We start from the raw sequence: 18,183 nt of genomic DNA, 5'->3' as shown, positions 1-18,183 counted from the left end.
GCACCTTATTCCTGAGCTCCACCCACATTGACTCAGTGGATGAGATTCCAGGAGGTCCTAAGTGCCGCGGTGACATTCTCCATGATCAGTAGAGCAGCTTCCCCGTCTCATTTATCTCCCTCTCTCTCATGTCTCAAACATCTCAATCCTGGAACATTCAGCTGTTCGTCCTGCCCTCCTCTCTACCAAGTCTCTGTAATAGCTGCAACATTGTAGTTCCATGTACTAATCCAGGCCCCAAGTTCATCTGCCTTACCCATAATACTCCTTGCATTCAAATAAGTACACTTCAGCTTATCAGCCCCACTGTGTTCAGTAACCTGGCCATGCCTGTCCTTACTTGAGCTAACCTCTACAGTCACCTCAATCCCTCCACTTGCTGAATCGCTGCACTGGTTTCCACCCCTCTGCCGCGCTAGTTTAAACTCTCCCGAGAAGCACCAGCACATCTCCTCATAGGGCAAGCCCTTCATCCCAGGAATCATCACTAACATTTATTGAGCTGCCTCCAAGGCAAATACATCTTTCCTGAAGGAAGGAGACCAACACTGTGCTCCAGGTGAAGTCTCACCAACATCCTGTACAATTGTACTGAGATGTCCCTGCATTCAACCCCATTCCCCTGAATCAGAAACACGGGAACAGGTTTGGTGGAACACTGGTTAAACAGCTTCCCATTGCTACCCTCCAGTTACTGCTAAATTTAGAAATGCAATCTGCAATCACATGTTCTTAATTATAAATCAATATTATTGGTTGAACGTTCTTTACTTTGTGCTGTTTTGAATATTTACTTTTAACGAGTCAGTACTGAAAATGTATTCCCTGTGAGATTTACTGCTGTATAACCGGTTACTGTGACTGAGCTAATGTCATGATCCTGAGGAATTCACTGCCTCACCCCTGGGAGCGGGAAAGGGTGTAGAACTCAAGAAGTATTTTGAATACTACACTAACTGCTGAAGAGTTTTATCTTTAAACCATTTGCCATGATTTGTAAAGACACAATCATATTCCTTTAAAGTTATTAATGTCAAAGTAAATATTTACTCACCTTCAACTCTCAGTTGAACTGTAGATTGTTTAGATTCAGTTCTGTCTTTAACTGAACATGTATATTCTCCTTCATCAAACCTTCTAACATTCTTTATTCTGAGGGAAATGTTTCCTTTGATCAGTTCGTCTTTAAACAGTTCCGTCCTCGCTCTGTAATCTTGGTGTTGAGTGAGGGGGTCATCTTGTCCATGTCTGTACACGTGGACTGGGGAGTCGAGACCTGATTTCAGCCACTGCACCACCATGCTGCTGGTCAATATATCTGGGACAAGCTGACATTCCAATACAACATCTTCACCCGCAACAGCTACAGAAGACTTGTCAAGTACAACTACAAGAAATTCACCTGGGGATCAATAAAATGAAAACAAAAGAATATTCAAGGAACTGACAAGGAAAAATAGATGACAACATTTACACAAGGAATGTTTGCTTCGTTCTGGGTGGTCAAAGACCAGAGATCGAGGGATGAAACTGGGAAGTGGACAATGTCACAGGCTGCAGACAAGATGCTGGAGGAACTCAACAGGTCAGGCAGCATCTGTGGAGGGAAATGGACAGCTGACATTTCAGGTCAAGACCCCTCATCTGGACTGAAAGAGCAGAGGTGAGACGGCCAGTATAAAGAGGTGAAGAGGGGGTGTGGGGCAAGAACTCGCAAGCAACAGGTGGATCCAGGTGAGGAGGGGTGATAGGCAGATGGAGGAGGGGAGAGGGGGAATAGTGACAGAGGCTGGGAGGTGATGAGTGGAGGTAACACGGGGCTGCGGATGATGGAACCGGATAGGACAGCAAGGTGGGGAGGGCAGTTGGAAACAGTGGGTTATGGAAGGAGTGTGGGGTCGATGGGCAGATGGAGTGGGTGGGGGGGAAAGAAACAGGGTGACGGGGGCTGGGGTGGGGGTAGGAGGAACTGGGTAGATCGAGAGAGAAAAGGGACAGAGGGGGAGCAGGTTACCTGAAACTGGAGAATTCAATGTTCATGCCATCGAGTTGGAGACTATCCAGGCAGAATACGAGGTGCTGTTCCTCCAGTTAGTGTTCAGCCTCACCCTGGCAGTGGAGGAGGCCGAGGACAGACAGGTCGGTGTGGGAATGGGGAGGGGAATTAAAATGGCTGGGAACTGGGAGCTCCAGACGGCCAGGTGGACGGAGCGCAGGTGCCTGGCAAAGCAGTTGCCTAGTTTGCACTTGGTCTCACCAATGTAGAAGAGGCCACATCAGGAACGTGGGCTGTTCACTACTGTTTTTTCCCATTTATAAATATGCTTGCTGCGAGAGAGATACCAGAACTAAACAGATGCAGGTTCCATGAAACATGATGACAATTTACTGACACTGTGGAAGTTAGCAGAGGTTGTTTCACCAGATACAGAATCTGAGAGTGTTGAACAGGATAGAGGCTGAGAAACTGCTTGCAAACTGGAGAATTGAGTCCACCGGCGTATAGACTTAGAATAAGGGGTTAGGTGAGGATAAACTTCCTTGTAAGTCTTTGTAATTCTCCATCACACCCATGAGGTCAAGAACAAGCTCTGATTTTAGTGAATTATGAAGAAGGTTCCAAAGGTTGTTCGGCCTATCCTGGTTCCTCTTTTCTGCTTGTGTTAATCTATCTGTCAGGAAAACTCTTTCCAGACAAAGGGTATTCGACCTGAAACATTAACTCGGTTTCTCTCCCCACAGATGCAGCCTGAACTGCTGAGTATTTCTTGCTTTATGTCAGGGAAGCTATTGCCTCAAAGTTGATCTTAAACGCAACATTTCTGTGCATTAATTGATTCAATGAGAAAAATCACTCCCGGTAAGAAGAACGGCCTTAGTCCAGATTGTGTGCAGGCTGCCAACCCTTCCAGTTCTAGACATCTGGGGCGCTGAGAGCGGGAGGATCCCACACATGCGCAGCATCATCCAATGGCAATGCCACTAGCTGGGCAGCCGGTGAACCCGCTGGTCAGGCCAGCTCCACCATTACTTCAGCAGCCCCAGGCTGTGCAGTCTGGCACCGGGGACCTGTCTCAGGTCGGTGTTCTCAGTAACATGCTCACTCACTGCGGCGGCTCACACTTGGGCCCCAGCCCCACCCCCACCCCCACACCAGCCCCACCCGCACCCACTGACATCCAGGCCAACCCTCACCCAACTCCCCATCAATCTCCTGGCTGAGACTCACCCAGACATCCCCCTGAACCCAAGGTCACCCCCAGCTCCACCAAACCCAGCTCCAGCCTGACCCTTTCCAACCCACAGCAACTACTGACGCTCTCTCCATCCACCAGTCCCGAAGGATCAGCTCACATTGACTGATGCCTCATTGCTCCCCACACCAGTCCCTCTCCCCTTTACCCACCCTCCTCCTACCCCCAGAACCAGACCTGCAACCTGGACCCTGACCTACCCGTTTCTCGGGACATGCTCCCCAATGGCAGAGTGCACTGAGGACAAGTTTTGAACAAGTGAGTGTGACTCTCAGGTGCACAGAGACCAAAATGTGCAGATTTTACAGAGAAGGTGCCTGAACAAGATGTTTCTGACCCGCTGCTCACTGCCTGTTTAACGTTTCCTTACAGACGCCAAATAATTTATAAGCCATGAATTTGGTCCAGAGCCTTATCACAAGATCACAAGGGCGCAGAAGCAGGCCATTTGGCCCATCGAGTCTGCTTCAAGGAAAAGGGAAAAAAAGAAATGAGAAATGGGGGGGGGGGGGGGGCGGGGGGAGAAACCTATTCTAATCCCAATTTCCAGCCTTATCCCCATATCCCTCGATACCCTGACTATTTAGATATCTATCTATCTCCTCCATGAACGCCCCCACTGATCTGGCCTCCACTGCTGGACGTGGCAAGGAGTTCCACAAATTCACCACCCTCTGGCTAAAGAAATTTCTCCTCATCTCTGTTTTGAAACTGTACCCTCTAATTCTAAGATTGTGCCCTCTGGTCCTGGACTCATCCACCAAGGGAAACAGCCTAGCCACATCTACTCTGTCCTTTCCTATCAACATTTTAAATGTTGCTATGAGGTCCCCTCTCATTCTTCTGTACTCCAGTGAGTACCGTCCAAGAGCCGACAAATGCTCATCATACATAAACCCTTTCATTCCTGGAATCATCCTCGTAAATCTCCTCGGAACCCTCTCCAATGTCAGCACATTCTTCCTAAGATATGGGGCCCAAAACTGCTCACAGTATTCCAAATGAGGCCTCACTAGTGCCCCATAGAGCCTCATCAACACTTCCTTACTTTTATACACTATACCTCTCGAAACGAATGCCAACATAGCATTCACTTTCTTTACCACCGATCCGACCTGGTGGTTAACCTTTAAGGTATCCTGCACGAGTACCCCCAAGTCCCTTTGTACTTCCGTACTTTGAATTTTCTCTCCTTCTAGATAATATCTGCCCGCTTATTTCTGCTTCCAAAGTGTACAACTGCACATTTCTCAACATTGAATCTCATCTGCCATTTCCTTGCCCATTCTCCTAAACTGTCTAGGTCTCTCTGCAACCTTCCTGTCTCCTCAATACTCCCTACTCCTCCACCTATCTTGGTGTCATCCGCAAACCTAGCCACGAAACCATTTGTTCCATCATCCAAATCGTTAATGTACAAGGTAAAAAGAAGCAGCCACAACACCGACCCCTGCGGCACACCACTAGTAACCGGTAGCCAACCAGAACGAGATCCTTTTATTTCCACTCTTTGCTTCCTGCCAACCAGCCAATGCTCCAGCCATTCTGTTATCCTACCTCTAACTCCATGACCTCTCATCTTATTAATCAGTCTCTTGTGAGGCACCTTATCGAAGGCCTTTTGAAAGTCTAAATACAGAACATCTACCACCTCTCCCTTATCCACTCTACCTGTGATTTCTTAAAAAAACTCCAATAGGTTGGTCAGGCAGGATCTTCCCCTCACAAAACCATGTTGGCTAGGACCTATCCTGCCCTGCGCCTCTAGGTATTCCGTAACCCCATCCTTGAGGATAGATTCCAATAACTTTCCCACCACTGACATCAGACTACCAGGTCTGTAATTTCCTTTATGCTGCCTCCCTCCTTTTTCATACAGTGGAACGACATTTGCGACCCTCCAGTCCTCCGGAACCATGCCGGAATCTGTCGATTCCTGGAAAATTATCACCAATGCCTCCGCTATCTCTAAAGCCACCTCCTTCAGAACCAAGGTCTGGTGCAAACCAAACTTTGTTTTTATTTTATTTAATAATTTACAGGACTTGCTCATCAGCTCTTCCTGAGGATATAGCGATGAGCTGCTGCAAATGAACTGCCATGTAACTTCTGGTGAACACCTCCCACTGTTGGGGAGGGTGTTCCCAGAATTAAACCCACTGATGGGGAAGGGATTCCTACACAGGGAGTGCCTGATCCACAAATTTCACTGATGGTAATAGAACAAAACCCAGCAAGGAATCTCGGAATCTGCAGAAATCTGGGATCGCTGGGCTTTATTGGTTTCCCCATGGGTTACATGAAGGTTGCAGCAGAAGTCACTGTGAGAGTCAGATGGAACACAAGAAAATTCAGCACTCTCATACATTTTGATATATTGATACAAATAAAAGCCAGTCATTTTACCAAATAAGGGGTATGTTAGCAAACAAAATTCTTCTAATTGCAAAATCCAACCTGCATGGAAATTGGAATGGGACATTCATTCATCATAATTAAGTGCTGTGGACAAGTGTGTAACAGAAACTGTTTTTAATAAACTGTGAATCTTCTAACTCCATGCATCACCTCCATGAGATAAATATAATCGGACAAGATGTGTTCATTACCCTGGACTGAGATGAGAATCCCATACAGTAACAGCACAGTGCAGTGAACCACTCCCATCTCAGCAGGAGACTCAAAACCTGAGGGAAAGAGAGAGAGAAGTGTCAGTTCCATTATTGGTGGGAAGCTGTGAGACCCCCGTCGTCACCACCGGTGTTCACCACCCCCACTCACTGTTGACCTGGGAAGAAAGTTCCCACCTTGTGCAGAGTGACCAAGGCCAACTTGCTGGGCAAAGGAACATTGAGCCTCTGTCTGCCATTAGAATCTTCCACCTGTCATGTGGATCGGGATCAGGAACAAGCCTTGCTCGGGAATGCTTGGAACATCTTCACAGTCACTTGTCGTCAAACCTGCAAAGACACAGGGAACGTTTTTCACTCAGAAATATAGGAACTGCACAAATAGTCAAACTATTGTAAAAGGTTTTAAGAATTGGATTAGTACAAATACTTAAATAAATTAAAACATTAAAAAGTTAATTGAAACCTGTCACAGTATCAGATCAGTGGAGATACTGTTACTGTCTGGGTTTAACCTGGCGGACGTTTATTGAGAAGATTTTTCCACAACTTTGTGACCACCATTAGCCAAGTCCAACAGGGAGTGCAGCTGGGAATATGTTGGCGAGAAGCTGCCAGGAAGCTTTGGATTCCTGGATTCTCGTGTATGTGTGGGAATCCTGAAGCTGGGGGCACAGAGAGCTGCCACTGTTGGCAGAGGCTCTGAGGGGGTGAGGATGGTGCTGTGATCAGGCCTCCAGCAGGCTGGAAGGTCTGCTGATAGCCCAACACTGGGAGAGTGAACCTGTACTGACAGAGCGACAATCTGCCGTCCTCCGTCAGGATGAAAGTGCTGGTTCTCCCAACACTGGTGCTGTGACAGTTATACATTCACAGGGTCATATAGCACAGAAAAAGGCCCTTCAGCCCATATGTGTCCATGCTGACCAAGGTGTATATTCAAGCTCATCCCATTTCCCAGCACTTGGCCCATATCCCTCTAAAAGTAGACCTGTCCACATCCTTCTTAAATATATCTCATGTACCTGCCTCACCCACTGCCTCTGGCAGCTGGTTCCGTATAACTACCACCCGCCGTGTAAAATGGTTGCCCCTCAGGTTCTCTTTAAACCTTTCACCTCTAATCTTAAAACTACGTCCTCTAATTTTTGATTCTCGGGCGCTGGAAAAAAAGACTGCTCACCCTATCCATGCCCCTCATGATCTTATATACCTCTCTGTGATCAGCCCTCAGTCTCCTACGCTCCAGGGAGTAAAGGCCCAGGCTGTCTAACCTCTCCCTATAACTCAGTCCCTCCAGTCCTGGCAACATCCTTGTTCTCTCATGTGTGGCCACAGCCACCTCCCCAACCTGCTGCCCCTCTTGCTGACCTGGTGCTGCCCCCAGCTGGGCCAGCTCGGTGGCAGTCACAGGCGAAGCACGGTGTAGGAACAGTCGGACAAGGAAACCAGCCTGCCGTAAGGTCCCTAAAGCAGTGAATCAGGACCTCTATGGGAGGCCAGATCACCAAATGCAGGTCACCCCTGAGGGCCACTCACAGGATACCGAAGCACTGAGCTCCCTGAGGGCCTCGCCAATGCCGTTCCCACTGCGTTCCAACCTTACACCTGTCATGGAGTCCAGCAATGGTGCACCAACTTCCCACAGTTTCCCGGCAGTGACAACAGGAAATGTGCTGGTGAACTTGCAGCAGGTTGGACCCGGTGCAGGTTCAGTGACTCCGTTCGTCTGAACGGAGAGGCAGGGCTGCAAGGGAGAGAGGGAAGGATTAATTTATTCCTTCTTTTGAATTAATTGAATGCTTCATTGTATCTGAATTTCAAAAATATGTTAATAGTGTGACTAATAGATGTTACATCCCCTACCGTTACTGTGGAGGGAGAGGGGGAGGGATGAGTGGACCAGTGGCGTCACGGAGAGAGTGGGGAGAGCAGAAAGCAGAATGGGGTGGGGAGGGGAAGATGTGGCTGGTGGTGGGATCTGAGAAACTGAAAGGAATGGCGTCATTTCGAGAGACAGGGTGGGAGGAGGTGTGGTCTGTCGGTGTTGATGCTACACAGGGACCTCCCCTTCCCACACGATTTAATTTTGGGACCCCCACAACACCCTGTCCACTTCTAACCATCAAACCCCTGAATGATGTTTCAGATTGGCACCAAGCCCGCTCTCCGCCTTCTCTGTTCGACAGCAGAGCTCCGACTGGTTCAGCGAGCGACTGAGGCACAAACTGTGCAACAAGACACCATCCCATCAACAGACAAATAACGTGGGCAGAAGCGGGGGGAGGAGCGGGATTTCTCCGACAAACTCGCCACCATCAGTGTCCGGGAAGCCCCCGCCCGCCCAGTGAGCGACACTTTCAGCGCAGGGAACCGACGGCCTCGCAGCCAATTCCCGCCCGTCCCAGACTGAAAGTCGCCGCTGGGAACAAACCAACCCCGGTATCCGGACACTTTTCCCGAGGAGACACCGACTGCCGCCTCCCTGACCCGCAGGATCTCCCGCTCGCCCCATTCCCCTGAGCGGACAGACTCGCCGCTCCGGCCCCGGGAACGAAGCGGAGCCTCCGCCGGGGCCGGCCCGGGGCAGCGCGTTTCCCTTCCGCTGGCAACTCGGAAAGTGACCGCTGTCTCCCAGCCGCTCCCGTGCGGTGAAATGTTCCTGAGCCCACTCACCTGATCAGTCCCGGGAGCAGCCGCTTCAGAGGGGCCGAGACCCTCCTCGAGCAGAAGGTGCCCGCTCCCCGCGGGGCAGTTTGTCACCTGGGCACAGCAACAACGTGAGACGGCTTCCCCAGTGTGGAGCGAGGAGCAACGGCGACCACCGCCCGGGGAAAGAGGAAGATAACTAACTTCCGCAAAATGGATGCTGTAAATGGGCGGGACGGAGAGAGTGAAACTGTGCAAGGGATTGGGTGTAGCTGCGATCATTCGGGCCGGGCCGGAATTGTTGTAAAACTCTGACAGACAGACTCTGCTGCAGTTCAGAGACGGAGCGTCCCAGCACTTTCCCCTGGGCGCTGTGTTTTACGCGCAAACGGCAATACTTGGCCCTGCTGCGCGCAGGGGTGGGATCCTGACCTCCGCTATTTATGCGTTCTGGGAAGAGCGTTGCGGCGAGGGCAGCATCTGGCCGGGGGAAAACCCACAATCACCCTGGAATCAAGCCCGACACAGGGTGCGCCCTCATCCTCCAGGCTACGCAGGCTGCCCCCGACGACACTGCCTCTGTCCCTCCCCCACTCGAAACAAGTCTCTCCTGCCCTCAAGGCTGAGCTCCGGGACCTGCTGAGACAGGAAGTAGCCCATCTCCGCCCACAGGAACCTTCACCCACTGGGTGGCAGACCTGCAACATACTGAAGATGCCCTGACTCAAACGGTGGCAGAGCTGACGGCCGTCAGGATGGTCGGCCTGCAGAATCAAATAGCCCTGGATTACCTACTCACTGCTGATGGTGGTACCTATGCAGTGATTGGTCAGGAGTGCTGCACATTTATCCCTGATGAGTCAAGGAACGTCACCCACTTGGCTGCTCACATTCGGGACTCGGTGGCTAAAATTCAAAAAGCGAGGGACCAGCTCCTCCAGCATGACATCTCATGGGGAAACTGGTGGCCTTTTGGGTCTCTGGGGGGATGGTGGGCAACTGTCGTCCGCTGGGTGACTGCTCTCATTCTCGTTGTTATTGCTGTCTGTATATTATGTTGTGCTTGCCAGATTATCAAGAACACGTCTGCCTTTCATTAGTGCTGTATATTAACCTAAAGTTTAAGTTTAGAAATAGTTGTCACCATGATTTATCGGTCTGTTAAGGGTAAGACTTCTATTACGATATATGGGTTTTCTTTTCACTGTATTTCCATGTAATGATTGTCGGGTGGTGTGACTTCCGAGGGGTGGATTGTATGGTGAAGGGTCATGGCTGTCACATGACAGCACTGCCCCTACCTGGTCAGGAGACACACCACTGCCAAATACGGTTTGGCCCCACCCCACCCATCAGTTCACACCTGACCATTGGCCTTTGTAAATTACCTGGGCTGTACCCACCAAGTCCTCCAGCAGCATAAGGAGTGCCACATGTGCTCGGCTCTCTCTCTCTGTCTGCTCCGAGGGATTCACCCTGCTTTGCTCCAGGGCGAGCACTGGAGAAATCATTGGTGAGGTGTGCACCTTTAAGGGTTGGGGGCATCTTAGTTAATGTCCCTAGTTGCATAGAGCCGTGCCTGCACTGAGCCAAGGGGTGGCGGGGATTGTAATGGCTTTTCCTTGATTGTCTGTACCCAGCTCGTTGTGTGTGTGTGTGTGTTTTACCCCTGTTGTGATTTTCCCACACTCACTATAAACTGTGCACGTGTGTGTGTGTTATTCCGGTTACCATTTTCCCTTGTTTGTCTTTGTAAATAAAATCCTTTCCTGCCAGACTGTGTTCAGAGTCATTTACTTCTGAGATCCTCCGGATCTGCCTTCTCACTCACACCACCAATACTGTTCCAGTGGAGACAGCGTTTTATCTCGGCCAGTGCGGGTCATTCCCGGTGTCACGTCAGACGCTACTGGTGAAACACCGGGGCACCATCACAGCCCCTGCGCTGCCTTTCCACCCTCCTTCCTCCCGTTTGTCTCCTCTCCCCTCCAGACCCGAATCTGGTCCTCGTCCCCCTCCCCTTGTACCCTGACGATATCAGCCTCAGGCCCCTCCGCCTTCTGCCTCTCCCAGAATCCCCACTGGGTCTACAGCTGCCTCCTCCACAGCCTGATGTGTGGAGCTAGTCCCCAACCTCCCGCATCCTCCTGCTCCGCCTTGTTGCCTCTCCCGACAGCTGCTGTCACCTTTCCCGTCACCACTGCCCTGCGTGTCTGTCGCCTGGACTACCTGTTGCCTCTTCTCCCCGTTCTTCACCTGCTGCCCTGGTCATGAGTCGCCTTCCAGCCCAGCCCAGTGTACAGCCGTGTACCCCAAAACATAACCACTGTCCACATCAATACCCGCTCTTTAGTCCACTCTCAGTTCCAAGCTCATATCAGGGCCACCGACTCAGCCGCCTGTGCACAGTCAGTTCCAGGCAGTGCTCCCGGATACAGCCTCTCCCAGCGACTCCCGCCCACCCTGCCTCGGGAATGCTGTCAGAACAGCTTCTGGATCCAACCACACACTCTTCCACATCTGAATTTACTGTGGGCTCTTCCCGCACTCACCCCTGGTCTCGAACTCTGCTCAGTGCACTGCTGTTTCTCCAGTGTGACTGAGATGGTCCGTGAGGAAGGGAAGAACCTGAATACGTTTTCCAGTTCGACCCCGACCCTGCAGGAGCAGTGTGCTGAGAGACGGGGCTGACTGACCGAACCATTTCAACTGGACTATCCAACAGCAGCTGGGCCATGTGCACTCTGTTCAGAAGGTGAGGGGATGGGGACTGACATGTAAAATGTTAAACTCCCGCCTGGCCCCGTTGGGATTTCAGCTAAACTCTCAGTTGCATTTTATCAGACACCCTGTGATAACATCACGACTTCCAAAGGGACTCCAAAGCTCAAAATCAGGGAGTCAAAAGCCTTGAGCAACATCTTTTCACCTTCTGGAAAGACGTCTTTTCACAACCTAGAACTGCAGATTCATTTGCTGATCTAAAAGCCTCTTGAACGCCCCTGTTGAATCTGACTCCACCACCGCCCCTGGCAGCATCTTCCAGGCACCGACCTCTCTCTGTGTAAAGTAACATCCCCTTTAAACTTTCCCTTTCTCACCTTAAACCGATGTCCTCTTGCATTCAACATTTCCACCCCGGCAAAAAGACTCTGCATCTCCGCCCTATCTCTGCTTTTCACCATTTTATAAACCTCCGTCAGGTCTCCCCTCGGCCTCCGACCCCCCAGAGAAAACAACCCAAGTTTGTCCAACCATGATGCAAGTTCACGAGGGGCATAGACAAGGGGAGAGCACATCGTCTTTTTTCCCCAGGGAGGGGGAGCTAAAAACAAGAGGGCAAAGGCTTAAGATCAGATGGGGAGATGTAAAAGGGACATCGGGGGCAGCTTCTTCATGCAAAGGGTGGTGTGTATTTGGAATGAGCTGCCAGAAATAGTGGGTGAGGCGGGCACATGAACAACGTTCAAAAGTCATCGAGATAAGTCCATGGATGGGAGAAGTTTAGACGGCTATGGGCCAAACGTGGGCCAATCGGACCAGCTCACTGGTTAATTCCGTCAGCATGGACCATTTGGGCCGAAGGGCCTGTTTCCATGCTGTGTGACTCTGTGACTCTTTGACCCTCCTTCCAGCTCATCCCCCCTGATCCAGGCAGCATCCCGGTCAACCTCTTCGCACCCTCTCCAAAGCCCCCACATTCGTAAAAGCAACATTTAAGATTCCTCCCCAAATGTTCCAATCTGTCTCCCAAAACACCGGTTTCAATTCACGAATCACCAATTTCCCCAAATGCCAACTTCTCTGGGAAACGTGGGAATCCCATAGCTGGGATGGAGACACTCACACTTCTTACCCCGTCCCCTGGATTCCACCGGCCACATCCGGCATTTTCTCTCGCAACTCAGTGCCAAAGGAACGAAATAGAACACATTAATGCCCAGGTAACAGGAAACAAATTCCATGCCGGCACTTTCAAAACATAGAATAATCAATTAATTTCCACAGTGAAAAACTTTTAACACATAATTCCAAGAATAAAGGGAAAGAAAAGGTGGATAGACGGGTCCCCACACACTCACACAGCTTCTTAAAGAGACACCACCACTTGCAAGGTGAGAGTCTCACCAGTTTGTTTCACATAAAATAGTGGATTCTTTCACTCGGTTGCATCCGATTCCCTCTGGAGCGCAGGATTAATTCAACCTTCTCCAAACACAGACTTAAACGTACAACAGCTTTTCATTTACTTTTCTTTCATTTTCATTCACTGATTCACGTCGTCCCCTCCCCCTCCCCTACAAATCAAAGTGAATTCACAAGTTGTACATGAGATGCAACACTGTAAACTTTTAAACCATTTCATGATTCTTCATTTATTAACAATCAAGTTTTTTAAATTTCAAAAATAGACTTTATTCACAATAAAAATATATACAAAGGAAGAAGCAGTGCAAAAAAGTTTTACATTCAGTGGTGTAAACTTAAAAAACCACAAACACAGCACCATTGCCCCTCACGTGGCCCCTTGAGGTGATCCCCTTTTCATTGTTCGAGGGGCCTCCCCACCCCCTCTGCCCTTCCATGTGCGGTAGGGGAAGGAGCCCAGATTGTGGTCCTACCCCATAGAGCCTTGGCATTGGCTGCATCGAGCTTCAGTGCATCCGTCAGCACAGACTCCTGCAGCCGGGACTGTGCCAGCCGGCAGCGTTCCCTTACGGACATCTCACTGAGCTGGGAGACCAACAGCTTTCAGGCAGATCAAAGGGCGTCCTTCACCGAGTTGATGACCTTCCAGCAGCACTTGATGTCTGTCTCGGTGTGTCCCTGGGAACAGTCCGGAGATCAGAGAGTCCTCTATGACACAGCTGCTGGGCATGAACCGGGACACAGACCCGTGCATCCGTCTCCACACCCTCTGCAAACCCACAGTCTGCAAAGAGGTGGGTGACCGTCTCCTCCCCACCACAGCCGTCCCGAGGGCAGCACGCACTGGGGGTGATGTGTCGTCTGTAGAGGAAAGCTCTGACTGGGAGGGCACCTCTCACCAACAGCCAAGCGAGGTCTTGGTGCTTGTTGGCCAGATCTGGTGATGAGACTTTCTGCCAGATGGTTTGGGCCGTTTGCACCGGGAACAAACCCACAGAATCCACAGTGTCCCTGTCACGCAGTGTCTGCAGGACATTCCGCGCTGTCAACTGCCTGATGGACCTGTGGTCAAACTGTTCCACAAAGGACAGGTAGTGCGGAAATGTCCAGCTGACTGGGGCGTTGGGCGGTAGAGGGGCCGAGCCCATCCTCCGCAACACCAGGGACAGGAAGAACCTCAGCACGTAGCGACACTTGGTGCCCACGTACTTGGGGTCCACACACCGACTGATACAGCCACACACGAAGGTGGGGATCAGGATGAGGGCAACATTGGATACACTTTTGCCCCCATTCTCAGGGGACCTGTGCATCGTGACCTGTTGGATTCGCTCCATCTTGGACCCCCAGATAAACTGGAAGACATCCCAGGTGATTACCAACGCGGAGGAGTGGGGAACAGGCCAAACTTGCGCCAGGTACAGCAGCCCTGAGAGCACATCGCACCTGATGACCAAGTTCCTCCCAGTTATTGGCAGAGAACACCGTTCCCACAGACCCATAACTCAGGTCTCCCCTCAGCCTCCGACGCTCCAGAGAAAACCACCCAAGTTTGTCCAGCCTCTCCTGATAGCACATGCCCTCTAATCCAGGCAGCATCCCGGTGAACCTCCTGTGCACCCTCTCCAGAGCCTCCACACCCTTCCTGTAACAGGGAGACTAGAACTGCAGATGATATTCCACGTACAGCCTAACCAAAGTTCACACGGAATCTGGTGTTATCCTTTGGTACATCTGACATTAACATTAACAGGGGACTTAACTGTCCTGGATAGGGATGAGGAGGGGGAATGGGGGGGGGGGTTTGGGGATGTGGCTGGTGGGGGGGTGGGGAGGAAGGTGTGATGGGGAGGGGTGTGGGAGTGGGGAGGGAGGTACGGAGGGGGATGGAGAGTTGTGTGGGGACGGTGGTGAGGAGGGGGATGGGGACGGGTGGGGGATGGGGAGGGGTGTGGGGATGGGGAAAGAGGTGGGGAGGCATGTGTGGATGGGGTGGGAGATTGAGAAGTGGATGGGGAGGGGTGTGGGAGTGGGGATGGTGGTGAGGAGGGGGATGGGGAGGGGTGTGGGGATGGGGGTGGGGAGGGGCAATGGGGAGGGGTATGTAGATGGGGTGGTGTTATGTGAAAAGCTTCTTTCAGGTCTTAGCAGTACAGGAATTCTGGACACAGTCTTCTAAGTTAAAAAGAACTTTATTACAAATACAAACGCGAGAACAGGCTGCGGCGGGAACGGATGAACACTCGCACGCACGCACTCGGGTAATCGTGAAGCAAACTTCAGGGAATCGCAACCAGGATGAAACACACACACACACACACACACACACACACACACACACACACACACACACACACAGTGAAATAATGACCAACAATCAGGGAAAACACAATACAGTGCTTGAACCCCCTGGCCTGAACAAGCAGAGGCTCTAAGCTACGGGGAATCTACTAAAAATGCTCCTAAACCCCTGGGAGAGTGCACACTCTTACCACTGGTCCTTCAGCACGGTTTCGACCCTGGCAGCAATCAGCAAAGAGACAGGAGCAGACAAATGCATCAGCTTTTATGCTGCTGGAGAGTTGGGTGGAGACCTTAGCTCGTTGATTCAAAGAAGCCAATGACCTGGGGTCAAAGACAAAGCTCTGTTACAAACCAATACCTGACTCCATACCTGATGGGTCAGGGTGGGGTCAGACCTTGATTGCCAGTGGTGTGACTTCTGACCCAATGAGCAATGTTGTCATCCAACCAGATGAGGTCAGTGTTGCCACAGTCACGTGGCGGCCATGTGCTTTCATGGTACAGGTGGGAGATGGGGAGGGAGGTGGGGATGGGAGTGGGGTGTGTGGATGGGAATGGGGGTTGGGGGTTGGGAGGGGGAATGGGGAGCGGTGTATAGATGGGGTGGGAGATGGGGAGGGGTGTGTGGATGGGGTGGCAGATGGGGAGGAGGATGGGGAGTGGGTATGGGACGGGAGAAGGGGAGAGGGGTGGGGACGGGTGTGGGGATGGGAGGGGGAGGGGTGTGGGGATGGGGGTCAGGAGGGGATGGGAGATGGGGAGTGGTGTGGGGATGGGTGTAGGGAGTGGTAATGGGGAGGGGTGGATGGCGAGGGTGTGGTGAGAGAGACGGTGGGCCCTGTCGAGGCGGCCTGGTGTGTGGTGTGGACAGAGGAGGGGGGTTGTTGGATGTAGTGGGAATGGTGAGGACGGGAGTGCACGGATGGTGCAGGGGGAGGGGGGGTGGCTGGTGCAGAAACGCAGTTCATGTCCAAAGATACAAATTAGGAGCAGGACTGGAGAGCTCAGTTATAGAGTCACACTGCAGGGACACAGGCCCTTCGGCCCACCTTGTCCGTGCCGACCAAGGTGTCTACCTGAGCAGGTCCCATTTGCTGGTGTTTGGCCCACATCCCTCTAAACGTTTCCTATCCACGTAGCCGTACGAATGTCTTTTAAATGTTATAACTGTACCCTCCTCAACCACCTCCTCCGGCAGCTTGTTCCACACACCCACCACCCTCTGGGTGAAAAAGTTGCCCCTCAGGTCCCCTTGAAATCTCTCCCCTCTCACCTTATAAATGTGCCCTCTAGTTTTACACTCCCCGACCCTGGGGAAAAGACTATCCACCTTACCAAGACCCCTCATGAAACCTCCATAAAGTCCCCTCAGCCTCCTTTGCTCCAAGGAAGACAGTCCTAGCCTGTCCAGTGTCTCCTTGTAACTCAAGCCGTTCATTCCCGAGAACATCCTTGCAAATCTGTTCTGTATGACATCCCTCCTACAGCAGGTCGACCAGATCTGCACACAGCACCCCACGTATAGCCTCACCAACGACATGTACAGCTATAACGTGACGTCCCACTTCTGGTACTCAGTGCCCGAGAAGGGGAGCAGGTCCGTCACTGTTTGTCAAAGATTGTGTTACCTCAGGACTGAGGGAAGGTTTCCTGGAAGGCTCCTCAAACGAGTCCACACGGGTAGAGATTAACAGCAAAAAAGGTGTCGTCATTTTGCTGGGATGTATTACAGACTTCCCAGCAGTCAGCAGGAGACAGAGGAACAGATATGTGGACAGGAAACAGAGAGACGTCATAAAAATAGGGTTGTCGTACGGGGGGACTTCAATTTCCCAAATATGAACTGGTTACCTTGGAGTTAAAGGCTCAGAGGCTGTGGGTATCTGAGGTGTGTCCGGGAGAATCATTGACACATTGTGTAGACAGACCAACGAGGGGAGGGGCATTACTGGACCTTGGGGAATGAAGCTGGTCAGATAGACAGAGTGTCAGTGGGGGAATGTTTCAGATACAGTGACCAGAACTCTCTCTGTTTTAAAGTTGTTCTGGAAAGGATAGGGAGGGACCAATCATCAAGGTCGTAATCTTGGGGAGGGTCAATTTCATTAATGTAAGGGAGGAACTGGCAAAGGTAGACTGGGAGCTTCGAGTCGCAAGTGGGTCTACATCTGTACAGTGGGGAACATTCAACGATAAAAGAACAGGAGCTCAGGGTCATCGCGTTCCTGTCAGGGTAAAAGACAGGACACTAAGCACAGGGAACCAAGGATGTTGAGAGACATCGAGGGTTGGATAAAGAGAGAAAGGAACCATGTGACAGGTAGAGGGAACTTTCGTCAAGGGTATAAAATGTGTTGGGAGGTGCTTAATCAGGATACTAGCAAGGCACGGAGGGGTCACGAGATATCAGTGGCAGACAGGATTAAGGAAAATCTCAAGGCATTCTGTAAGTACATTAAGGGTAATAGTATAACCAGGGTAAGATGAGGGCCCATGAGGGACAATAGGGCATCGGTGTCAGGAACCAACAGGTAGAGCTGAGGTTCGAAATGAAGACTTCTCATCGGTACTGACAAAGGAAAGGGACTTTGTATTTGGAGAATTCAGTGAAGGGGAAGGTGAAAGTCTAATGCAGGTCTCCATAAATAACGAGGAGATACTCCGAGCCTTAGTGGTGGATAAATCCCCAGGACAGGATGGGATTTATCCCAGGCTGCTGTGTCAGACTGGCAACTTTGTCAAATATGATTTACCTTTCATAAAGATGCCATTATATTCAGCTTTCTGAAATGATCCGTTATTTCCTCTTTGATCATTGACTCGAGCATCTTGCCAACAATCGATGTTAAACTAACTGGCCGAGAGTTCCCCACCTTCTCACTTCCTTTTGGAACAAGAGGTCACATTGGCTGTTTTACAACCTTGTGGCAGCTTCCCAGGATTTAGCGAGTTCTGATAAACCTGAGCCGACGGCTCCACTCTCTCTGCACCCCCGTCCTTTACACCCTTGGGTGCAGACCATCGGGACCCGGGACTTGTCTTCAGCCCTGTCAGTTTCTCCAACACTTTATCCCTCATGATTGGGAATCTTACAACGCCCTCCCCGTCATCTGAAATGGGCTTGTCTGTGTAACCTGTTACCGTGGGGCTATTTGCAGTGTTCTCCACGGTGAAGACTGGTGAAAAACATTGATGAA

At 51.0% G+C, this 18,183-nt stretch overlaps 1 protein-coding gene across 2 annotated transcripts in view; it reads right to left on the bottom strand.

Moving 5' to 3' along the window:
- The window catches only part of LOC127585899 (butyrophilin subfamily 3 member A3-like), a 28,933-nt gene extending 18,636 nt beyond the window's left edge, over positions 1-10,297 (bottom strand). The window contains exons 1-5 of one of the 2 annotated variants that reach the window (XM_052043627.1): positions 8,561-10,297; positions 7,424-7,631; positions 6,062-6,214; positions 5,864-5,941; positions 1,055-1,402 (exon numbers count right to left, since the gene is read on the bottom strand). In XM_052043627.1, the coding sequence (XP_051899587.1) occupies positions 1,055-1,402; positions 5,864-5,921 (406 nt within the window). In that variant the 5' untranslated portion in view covers positions 5,922-5,941; positions 6,062-6,214; positions 7,424-7,631; positions 8,561-10,297. The remainder of the gene's footprint in view (positions 1-1,054; positions 1,403-5,863; positions 5,942-6,061; positions 6,215-7,423; positions 7,632-8,560) is intronic. The other variant, XM_052043626.1, reaches the window with a different exon arrangement.
- Between the last annotated feature and the right edge of the window lie 7,886 nt (positions 10,298-18,183).

Source organism: Pristis pectinata, chromosome 34 (assembly GCF_009764475.1).
Source record: "Pristis pectinata isolate sPriPec2 chromosome 34, sPriPec2.1.pri, whole genome shotgun sequence".
NCBI lineage: Eukaryota > Metazoa > Chordata > Chondrichthyes > Rhinopristiformes > Pristidae > Pristis > Pristis pectinata.
This window is presented reverse-complemented; position numbering and strand designations above follow the sequence as displayed.